This window comes from Planococcus citri, chromosome 4, assembly GCF_950023065.1.
Source record: "Planococcus citri chromosome 4, ihPlaCitr1.1, whole genome shotgun sequence".
Classification (NCBI taxonomy): Eukaryota; Metazoa; Arthropoda; class Insecta; order Hemiptera; family Pseudococcidae; genus Planococcus; species Planococcus citri.
In genome coordinates, this window is record NC_088680.1 from 14,593,835 (window position 1) to 14,605,722 (window position 11,888).

The 11,888-nt window shown below is 34.9% G+C and overlaps 1 protein-coding gene across 1 annotated transcript; it reads right to left on the reverse strand.

Annotated features, from left to right (window-relative positions):
• Positions 1 to 8,437: 8,437 nt before the first annotated feature.
• On the reverse strand, positions 8,438 to 8,878 carry LOC135845112 (uncharacterized). The gene has a single exon (XM_065363578.1). The coding sequence runs from the start codon at positions 8,876 to 8,878 to the stop codon at positions 8,438 to 8,440; it is 441 nt and encodes a 146-aa protein (XP_065219650.1).
• Positions 8,879 to 11,888: the final 3,010 nt, after the last annotated feature.

Here is an 11,888-nt window from a genome sequence, read left to right on the forward strand (position 1 = left end):
CGTGCGAGCCAGCTTGAATAAATATTTTGCCAATTCAGCTTAATTTCGATTGGCATACTTGATGTATCTTTAATGTGTACTTCTCAAATATTTGGTACAATTAACTTTGTCATACATTTTCTTGAGAAACTGGTTTCGACTGTCTTTGATGAGGTTTGGATCGTAGGTAATTCAAATCTTGTCTCAAGTAATTCATCATGTATTTCTAACATTCTAGTTGAACTTCTACGTAGAAAATTTTTAATGATTTTTGTATGTTTTTTGAAGTGGAAGGGAGGAGGGAATGTTTTGTGGCAAGATTCGCAGATCAACGAGAAGTGGTGAAATAAAACTTACCTTACTTATATCGATTGGTGTTGCTTTAGCTAATGGCAATTATCGTTTTCCCTTTTCCCTGAAATTTCGTCAGTACAGCAATGGTTCCCAAAATAGCATTAAAATGTCAAAAATCTGATTATTTTATTCATTATAAGTTCACATTGACTATGTACCTACAATCTACATATTATAATAATTTGAAATTTAACCAACCAATCTGTATGAAATTTTCAAGGTAAGACACTTATTTTGTTGGAGTATTTTGTGCAACATGTCAAACGAAGACAACTCTACAATTTTCCAAATTGGAATACGAATCGACTCAATTTTTTCGATTTTGCATTTTACATTCACCATTGCCTGAGGTAATTGCAAAATTCAAGGTCACTTTTTTGGAAAATTGATTTTTTGTATTTTTTGACGGAGCTTCAACAATATAATTATGAGAAAATTGAAGAAACCAGACTCAAAATCCGATTAGAACCAGAAATGGGTAATAAAATTTATGTAATTGATATTATTTAATTTTCTTATTAAAAGTATCTCGTTATTCAATTTGAGTCTCAAAGAAAAAGCAATATGTAGGTCAGGGTGGATTTCTACCTCCCCCGTCCCCTCAAAAAGTCAGTAAATTTTGACCAAATTCAGCTGATACCTTCACTTGGAGTGGAAAGTCACTCAGAAAATATTATAGTTCCGGAGGTGCCCTTAGAGGGGGAAGATGGGTTCTCGAAGAAAGATCATTTTTGAAAAAAATCGTGTTTTTTCACTCCTGTCGCCACTTAACCTGTTTATTCGTGGTTTGAAAATTTTTCTTCTAGAATGTTTCGCATTAATCGTGCCAAAACGTCGAAAGGGAAAATTTCTGAAACTAGGGAAATATTTAGGAGCGAAGTAGTGCCAATTTTTGGATCATTACTGCCGATTTCAAAAATTCGAGAAAAATAGTTAGCCAAGAACTTATGATTTTTTTTTGATTTTTTAAATTGGAAAATAATGACTAAAAACTTGGCACCTTTGCCTTCCAAAATATTTACCCAGGTTCAGGAATTGTATATGTATTTGGATGCTTTGGCTTGATCAATGCAAAATACCTACGTTGGAGAATAGCGAAATTTTCAAAATACGAATTTATCTAAAAATGGGCGATTTTCAAATTTTCAACTCTAAATTTTGAGTCAATTTTTTCTCTTTTTTTTTGGAGGAAATTAATTTTGGTGAATTTTTGGTCTTAGAGGTACCTAACACGATGAGTGATGTAGATTTTTCAAAAAAAAAAAAAAAATGAAAAATCAACCATTGATTTTTCGAATTTTTAAACATTTTTTTTGGATTTTTTTTCTCGAAGCAATGATAGTTTTAAATGTTCTATTTTCATTTATGAGAATATTATGCGAGGATTCGGGATATTTTGAATGTGACACAAGAACATGGTTCTTTTCAGAATTGAATTATGTACTAGGTATTGTAAAACAAATTTGAAAAAAAAACTTACCTAATAAAATATATTAATTTGATTACAACATCTTTACCTGCCGTCTGAGATGAATTGATTTCGATCTTCATCGAATTCCCTTACTGGTGCGAAACTTGACTCTTGAACAATTTTGAGGTCTGTTGTATTTTTAGGGAGTGAATTTTACACGAATTTTAGTCATTTTTGCCTCACAAAAAAATATTATTTTGAAAAACTGAAAGAAAAAGAACTAAAAATGGGAACTTTGTTTGGGTTCAGATGTTTTTCATCGATGATATGCCAGAGAAAGAATAAATTGACGTAACTTATTCCAGCCTTAGTGCGAACCAGCTGAATAAATATTTTGCCAATTCAGTTTAATTCTGATTGGCATAGATACTTAATGTACCTATCTCTATATTATACTTGTTCGGTACGTTTAGCTTTGTCATTTACCTCTGAAGTAATTCGTCATGTTTTCCTTAAATTATAATATTGAACTCTAAGTTGGGAATTTTTAATGACTTGTGTAGTTTTTTGAAAGGGAAGGGAGGGGAGGAGGGAATGTTTCGACGTAAGACTCGCAGATCAACGAGAAGTGGTGAAATGAAACTTACCTGCGTAATATTCGATAAATATTCGATGTTCGAGATAATGATTGTCCAATATCCATTTTTGTCGCCTGAGAAGAAACAAGAGGGAGTAATTTGAGGCGAGTATAATCGTTTGCGTTTTTTCCTAAAATTTCGTCAGCAGTGGTTACCAAAATAGCGTTAAAATTTCAAACACCTGATAACGATGTTTATCCGAAAGATCACGAATTAATTGGAAGCCCCATACGCGAACTGCACTCCTCCACTCCCCCCCCCCTCCCATCAAAAAAAGTCAGTAAATTTTGTTGACCAAATTCAGCAGAAACCTTCACTTAGAGTAGAAAGTTACTCGGAAAATAATTCAGTTCGGGGGGTGCCCTTGAAGGGGGGAAATGGGGTCTAGAAGAGAGACCATTTTCGAAAAAAATCGTGTTTTTTTCACTGCTGTCGCCACTCAACCTGTTTATTCGTGGTTTGAAAATTTTTCTTGTAGAATATTTCGCATCAATCTGGCCAAGACATCGAAAAGAGAAAATAACTGAAACTGGGGAAATATTTTGAAACGAAGTAGTGCCAATTTTTGAATAATTTTTGCCAATTTCAAAAATTTGAGAAAAATAGTTACCCAAGAACTTATGAAATCTTTTTGATTTTTTGAAATTTTTAATACCTAATGAACAGAAAATTGGCACCTTTACGTTCCAAAATATTTCCCCAGGTTCAGGAATTGTATATTTCGATGTTTTGACCTGATCAATGCAAAATACGTATTAGAGAAGAACGAAATTTTCAAAACTTGAATATATCCAAAAGTAAACGATTTGCAAATTTTAAACTGCTCATTAGACCGCTAAAAGTTCCAAAACTGGTTGGGTAGCAACAGGAGTGAAAAAATCATGACTTTTTCGAGAAGGTCACCTCTTTGAAGGCCCATTTTCTATCTTCGGGGGGCACCACCGGAGCTAAAATGTTTTCTGAGTAATTTTCAACTCATCAAAATGAAGGTGGCTGCTCAATTTGGCCAAAATCTGCTGATTTTTTACTTGGGAGAGGGAGGGGTGTTTTACAGGTTGTAGATTTTCAATTCGTTGTATAGTTGAGTGTTTTTTATTGTAATGCGCAATATATTGGCATTTTTATGGGAAAATACGATTGAAAAAAATTGCCTAAAATTTCTACCTACAAATACCTAGCTCTTGATAGAGCCTTTCATAAATTTTATGCAAGTTTCGTTGAATTTAGTATCTATTTTTTATTTCTCTGTCTACTTTTTTTTTTTTTTTTTTTTTCGAATGCAGAGGAGACATACTGAGACTACTTCCTGATAGTTGGCTTGAGCAATAGAATCTAAGCATTTGGTATAACTTGGTAAACATGGCTGCAAAAACATTACCTACCCTTTTTTATTTACCTGTGTTTTTTTTTTCATTTCTCCGTTTAATTTTTTTGTTTGTTTTCAAATGCAGAGGAGACATACTGAGACTACTTTCTTATGGTGGGCTTGAGCCATAGAATCTGAATGTTAGGAATAACATGGGAAAAAAGGCTAAAAAACATTACCCTTTTTTGTTTTTCCAGTATTTTTTTTTCATTTCTATGTTTAATTTTTTTGTTTGTTTTCGAATGCAGAGGAGACATACTGAGACTACTTCCTCATCGTGGGCTTGAGCCATAGAATCTCATGCTTTGGGATAAAACAAGAAAAATTGCTACCTATATTATAAGCAAATTAAGATTCAGTGGACACTTTAGTTTGGAGTTGAAAATCTCTGCGAAAAAATTTCAGCTATGTAGGTACTTACTCCTGAAGGGGAGATATGGGTTCTCAAAAAGGCACCATTGGCGAAAAAAAAAACGTGATCTTTTAGCTCCAACTTATAACCAAGCAGTTTTGGAGAAAATATCTCAGTTCCAAAAAATACTACCTAGTATTTGAGATTCTGCATCACTAGAGGTCAGTGCCATTAAAATCCAAGACCACGGTTTTGAGAGGTTAAAAATTTGCAAAATCGTCAATTTTTGACTAATTTCGTGTTTTGAAATTTTTTTCTGAAATATTTCGTATTACCTAAGCTAAAACATCGAAAGATCATTTCTGAAACCGAGGAAAATTTTTGGAACCCAGTGGTCAATTTTTCGGTCATTATTGCCAAACAGACGTGTTCACAGAGTTGAAAGATTTCTGGACATTTTTTTCGTTTTATGACGATACCTCTAGCCCCCCCCCCCCCATCCGTCTCTTTCCATCCTACAGCCAAAATAATTTATTTTTTAAAGGTAAAGATTTTCAAAGAGAATGAAGGGTCGAACAGAAATTTTCTGACTTACATACCTACTTATTTAAAAAAAAATGCTTACCTACTCATTCTGCCAAGTAAATGGTTTATAGACAGGAATTGATGAGAAATTTCAATGATTGACTTCGTACGTATTCAATTTAGATTTATGACTGATGAAAATTACCATTTTTAAAAAAATTACAAGCTTCAAATATGGAATCTTTTATTCTGGAAAAGAGAAATACAAGTATCTAAAATGGACCCGATGAGCAAAACGAGAACAAACTCTTACGAAAATTCATCTTTCGAGATGTGAAAAAACATTCTTTCATTCAAGGACGAAAAGTTCATTTTTTTTTTGGCTTTGGAATTTTAGAATTTGAAGAATGTTTTTTTTTTAGTCGTGTCGCAACCCCCACTTCAAGTTTCGTCTATGCCAGAAGTGGACCTTATATAGTCACTTTTTCAATTTTTCACCATTTTAAATTTTTTTTCAATTTTTTAGTTTGCAAAAATATTTAAATTTGAAGAATCTTTTAGTTTCTTGAGACATTTTTTTGCAAATTATTCGAAATTTTTTGAAAATTTACTTGTAGAAGTTAAAATGAATATCTATGTTTTTTCGAGTCAATTGATAATGTTTAGTTTGATACATTATTAATGGCTCTAGTTTCTGATCACTTCTCAAAGTTTTCGTGAAACACGACAATTGCGTATGGTGAAATGTCCATCCTCGACCAACTTCTCACCTTTGGCCACCTTTGAAAATAAACTTCGATTAAGAAAAAGAGTTGTCAAGTGATTGAAACTGATAATTTTTTTATTATCGAAAGAGGTAACACTGTTTCATTTCAACAGATAGAATGCATATCATTGAAATGCATTGGAAAGGGTGAAGTAAGGAGTAAGAGTTGCGAGATATGTGGCCTTCGTGTTGGGTTTTTCGGGGGATTGAGATAAGATAACACTTTTGCTATATTTCTGCCTTCGAGCAAATCTATTGTGACGACGACCAATTTTATGCAAGTTCAGTTTGGACTTAGTTCTCGTAGATGTATGATCGAAATTCGAAGTTCGGTGTAATACACATTGACAAATTTTATTTTGTATCGCAATTTTTCCATTGATTCGTGATTTCGGTAAATTTTTTTCGTATTAACGTCATCGTCGTCATCGTTAGGTGTCTTTTTCGCGAAACCAGAGTGTTCTGGAACGGAGTTGGCTTCTTTTTAGGCAAATTTTAACGTGTTGTACGCGGAATAATTAAGTATGTCGATCGTTGACCATTCATTCGTACGCATTATTTTCTAATAATATTCGTGTGATTTGGTTCGTATTTGTTTTTTGGAACGAGGTCCTCATTGATGAGGCGTTTTACATCGAAGACTAGACATCGTAGGTCGGTACCTACCTACTTATTCTGCTTGGCAAGGTATTTCGGTGAGTTAGTTTTTTCAATTTCGTAAGATTGTGACTTATTTTGAAAGTGAATCTCGTAGGAAGTTGATCAAGTTGAATGAAAAAGCCAAAGGAATGGTGGGGTATTCGGTGGAAAAATATCATTCCTGTAGAATCATGAAATTGTGTAACTGTCATGTAGGTTTTATATATGTAATTAGGTATTGGATTTGTGTACCTATTTTGTTCGATAGAATTTGCTAAACTGTGCAATTAAATTAATTGCAAAATGCAGCATCTTCGAAATGGAAAAAGTTTCGATATAAGTGGTATCGATGGATGATAGTTACGATGGTTGAACAAAGATAATGATTTTTAATACCTAACTTACTTCGAATTCATTTTTCCATTTGATATATATGTATACTTTCCTCGAATGAATTCTTGCGGAATACAATTTTTTTCTCAATTTTTTCCTTTCTTTGGATAGATTTCCGTACGGTAGGTCTAAATTCCCCTAGTTTTCCCCCTTTCCCCATTTTCCCCCACGACTACTTTTTCACTGCTATTTTCCCCAAGAGTAAAGGAATTCCTTTCGATATCCGAACACTGAACGCGAGGTCAAAGTATTTTTCAACATTGTCGGACATCTTTAAAAACGTTGTAGACCCGAAATCCCCCCCCCCATTCTCACTGGGCCGCAATGATGAAAAATCATATTTTTTCGGGGGGGGGGGGTCACACTTCAACGAGATTTGAATAAAAAATAATGTTGATTCTACCCAAAATATGTACAGAAAGCACGAGTCCATTCACATGATTTTTTTCGATTTTTTTTCATCTCGGTGGGGAGGGGGAGATATTGACAGAAGAAAAATTTAAACCGCCATGTCTGGGAAAAAAATTAAGCGTTCGAAATTTTGTTCCTTCCAAAACAATTATATTCAAATGAGCACTATTTTTGGAAATTTTTTCTCCAGGTGAATCATCTTTAAAAACTCAAAATCTCTTTAAAACGTGTTTTTTGTGTCATAGCGAGTTGCACCTTGATCAAGGAACACATTTTTCACTAAGAATTCAATTTTGGGGCAATACCCCCTCCCCCCTCCGAATGTGAACCTCAGAAGGGTCCGACTGTACATCCAACTTCGTATTAGTAGTGTCAGGAGGTTCGATTCTTTCAAAAACGACACCCATATTGTCCACCTTTTTCAGACCCAAATTTCGGTGGAAAGGTGCCCATGGACCCAAAATGAGCTTTTTGGGGGATAGTTGCATTTTCTACAGTTTTTCAAGGTTCACGTGCAAAATATCAGAACCTCTTTACGAGTAGGTATTTTTTTTTGGCTGTGCAATGGCACAAAAAACATTTCGAAGAGTTCTTGGAGTTTTTGAAAATGACCCACCTGAAGAAAAAATGTTCAAAAATAGTACTCACCTGAACGTATTATTTTTATGTACAAAGAAATAGATTTTGTGTGCTTGAATTACGTTCGGAGATACGGCGGTTTCAGTTTTCTCTTGTCAATATCTCTCCCCCCCCTCCATGAAGTTCAAAAATTTTCGAAAAAATTCATACGGACAGACTCGTGATTCCTGTACATATGTTTTGGAGATCGTAGAGTTTGAATTTGATAATTCGAGCTTTTTTTGGGATACAATCGCGAGGAAATGATTTTGGTCAGAAATGACCACTTTCGTGAAGTATTTTTAATTGCGGAGGAAATATTCCAAGACTAGTTAGTTTTGGCTTTTGTAACAATGCAAGTGCACGAATTTGTGAAAAATTGGAGTTGGAAACCAGTTCATATTTCTTGATCAAACCGGTTCAGTCCAGTTTCCAAACGCGTTCCTGAGTTCACTCCAATTAATTTACAGAGTGCACTTGAAATTGTAATGGTAGACTACTTACTTATTTGTATCGAGGTCCAGTATAAGTATGTTTGAATTGAACTCGAGAGGCCCTTACAATATTAATTGAATTCGACGTAGTACATATACTAATTGATTGTTTCAATCAGAACCGGTTTCCATAAACAGATTCAATTCAATTTTTTTACTCATTTTAGGATTGAATACCTACTTACGAGTCTCTTTGTTGAACATTAATTTCACTAGAAAGATTGGGAAATTCATCTAGGGCTTAGAACCGGTTCTCGTTTACTTTAAAACTGGTTCCAATTACAGGAAAATGGGGTATTTTTGAAATAAATTTCAATCTTTGATGACGAGACGTCATCTAGCAAGTGAAATGATCACATTCTTTCATCTGACGGTAAAAAAACTGAATATTTGACTGAAAACGGGTTTCAGCATATTTTTTGTAAGTATATTGTTGCTGTAGATTGGGATTCGGAGTTTGTGTAACCTACGCAACCAGTCGTTCACGTTGATTAGCCGGCGAAGTTGGAGATAAGGTTGGTCATTCCGGAAGCGATTGATCTCAGGAAGGTCGACGACGTAGTTGAAGTCGACGCAGCCGCAGTCGCAGTGGTCACAATTAACACCGTCGTAGAGGTACTTGAATTGAAGGAAGTAGACGTAGACATCCGAGGGCTAGAGGTAAGAGTCGCGGATGATGGAGGGGAAGGAGTTAGGGATAATGAAGGCGAAGGGGTCAGAGTACTGGGTGATGGTGGAGTCACAGGTGTAGGAGGTGGAGGAGGCGGTGGTAAACGAGGCGAAGGAGGTGGTGGAGTTTCGGGAGTTGGAGGGGGCGCAACAGTGCCAGCGCCCAAGCTTGACGTTCCGTCACACGACGTAGCAGTTGGACTATCCATGTTCGAAGACTCTTTGTTGAACATTAATTTCACTAGAAAGGTTGGGAAATTCATCTAGGGCTTAGAACCGGTTCTTGTTCACTTGAAAACTGGTTCCAATTGCATGAAAATTGGGTATTTTTGATATGAATTCCAATCTTTGATGACGAGGATATCTAGAAAGTGAAATGATCACAATATTCTTTCATCTGACGGTAAAAAAACGGCATATTTGGCTGAAAACCGGTTTCAGCATATTTTTTGTATTGATCATTGAGATAATCGGTGCCGAAGGATCAAACCAGTACCTAAGTATATTGTTGCTGTAGATTGGGATTCGGTTTTGGACTAATACACAACCACCTAGTTTTTAGTTCCTCATCATCCTCATGTTTGATGATAACTGGTTTCACTTCTCTTTGAAACTGGTTTTTATCCATACAGAAACTCATACTTTTGGGTCGAGTTTGAATTCAAGTTGTAATGCGAGCCTTACTTGGAGAACTAGTGTTTGTAATGAAAAAAAATCAATAGTTGAGGACGTCAAACTATTACGTTCTTGTTTACGTTGTTTCTTGCAGTTTTGGTCAAATATCAAATTCTGCAACAATTTTTGTGCCAATTTACTTAACGGGTTTTCGTGAAAAAAATTGGTCGAATTTTGATAATATTTGATTCATTTTTCGTAATGTTTGACAATTTTTGTTTGATACCTATTCGAGAACATATTTTTATAATATCGCGAACTCGTAAAATTTTTTTTCAAGAAGATGTTTCAACTATATCAATCTGTCTTCTATCGAATTCTTCCTGAAAATTATAGATAAATTACCTAATAACTTTTCAAGGTTCAACATACTCTCTAAATTTGAAACAGTGAAATTTCACTGTTTCAAATTTAGAGAGTAGGTACCGAATTTTACTCGTAATTTACCGCAGTATTAGTAAAAAATCAACTTACCTGTCCAGTAATTGTTTTCTGAGGAATAGAAGGCTCGGATTCTGGCGACTTATCCAAACTAAAACACAAACAGGACAAAGAGTATTCCCGAATAAAATGGGTGAAATGCCCCTGTCTCGAATTTTATTGAAATTTCGATCACCTCAAAAACCATCCTAGACCCTAAAATCCCCTCCCCCGCCCTCCCTGGTCCGCAATGACGAAAAAAATGCCATTTTCGGGGGGAAAATCATATCTCAATGAGTTTTGAATAAGAACTTTTGATTTTACCCAAAATAATCAGGAAGCACGAGTCTATCCATATGGATTTTTTTGCAACTGGTGGGGGAAAGGAGATATTGACAAAAGGAAACTTGAAACCGTCGTATCTCCGAACATGATTCAAGCACACGAATTTTTTTTCCTTCCAACAATTATGTTCAAATTAGCACAATTTTTTGGAATTTTTTCACATTTTTTTCTGCAGGTGGATCATCTTTGAAAACTCAAAAAATTTTTTTGAAACGTGTTTTTTGTGTCGTAGCATAGCGCACTGCACCTTGATAAAGAAAGTTACGAGATGAGGTAAATCTATGATAAAACATTTTTCACTAAAAACTCAATTTTAGGGAAATCCACCCCCTCCCCAATGGGAACTTCGGGAAGGGTCCCACTGTAAATGATGTCCACCTTTCTGAGACCTAAATTTGGGTGAGAAGGTGCTTATGGGCTCAAAATTATCTTTTTGAGTGAATACGTAAGTAGTTGCATTTTCTACAGTTTTTCTAGGTTCACGTCCAAATTTCAGAACTTTATCACCAATGTATTTCTTTTTGGCTGTGCAATGGCACAAAAAACACATTTTTTAAGAGTTTTTGGAGTTTTTGAAAGATTATCCACCTACTTGGAGAAAAAATTTGAAAAAATTTCCAAAAATAGCAGTAGGTACTAGGTAGTACTCACCTGAACACTTTTCATGTAGAAAAAAATTTCATGTGCTTGAATTAGGTTCGGAGATACGGAGGTTTCAGTTTTCTTTTGTCAATATTCCCCCTCCCTCCTTGAGGTGCAAAAAATGTCGAAAAAATTCATGCGGACAGACTCATAATTCTTGTACAGTGTAAATATACATAGGTAAGTATGTTTTGGAGATCGTAGAGTTTGAATTTTGTCAGTTGAGAGTTGAGCTTTTTTTGGGATACAATCATGAGAATTCCTTGGAGCATAATTTTCATTGATGGTTTCCTAAAGTTTAGAATCCATTTTTGCAAGTTTCGCTGAATTTGCTGATCTCTTTATTCATTTTTTATTTTTAATTGCGGAGGAGATATTCCAAGACTACTTACTTACTCTTGGCTTTTGTGACAATGCAAATTACACTGTGACTACATATATTCGATGACAATCAGTACAGAACATTCGTTAGTATAGACAATACTAGGAAAAAATGGCGGACAGCTTTTATTGGTTCTTATCAGTAAAAAAGAGGCCAATTTCGAGCCGATGTCGCTTCTTATCAGTGAATTGCGGGCCAAATATCCTGAAAAAGTACTACTTTTTGCTTTTTTTTCCGCGGTTAAATATAATTTTAGATTAAAATGCAGCAAAACTGAAGTATTTTCGACGGAGAATTCATTTTTTCTGGTCAGTTTTCTAAAATTTCACATATTCAAAGAGAATTCTTCGAAAAGTGCCACTTTTACCTGATATTTGGCCCACAATTGATGAAAAATGTACTGATAAGACCAAATCCGCCATGTTGTGACGTCAGTCTAGTATCGTCTATTGTGCGCATGCGCCGGGACTTGATGTGAGATTAGATGAAAGGCGACTTGTTGAAAATTGGAGAACTGGTTTCAGTATATTATTTGGAAACCAGTTCATATTTCTTGATCAAACTGATTCAGTTCAGTTTTCAAACACGTTCTTGAGTTCACTGTAATTCGTTTATAGATTAGGTTTGAAATGCTAATGGTAATGGTATTAGACTACTTACTTTATTTGTCTCGAGGTCCAGTATAAGTTTGAGTTCTATGGCTATTCCTATTGGTTTCGACAGGGATGTTCCTTGACATGTCAAATAACTTTTTTGACATTACATGTCAAATAACTGTCAAATAACTATTAGTGTCAAATAACATGTAA

Excerpts from the sequence above, each read along its gene's own strand:
- LOC135845112 (XM_065363578.1), bottom strand. The coding sequence starts at position 8,878 with ATGAATTTCCCAACCTTTCTAGTGAAATTAATGTTCAACAAAGAGTCT.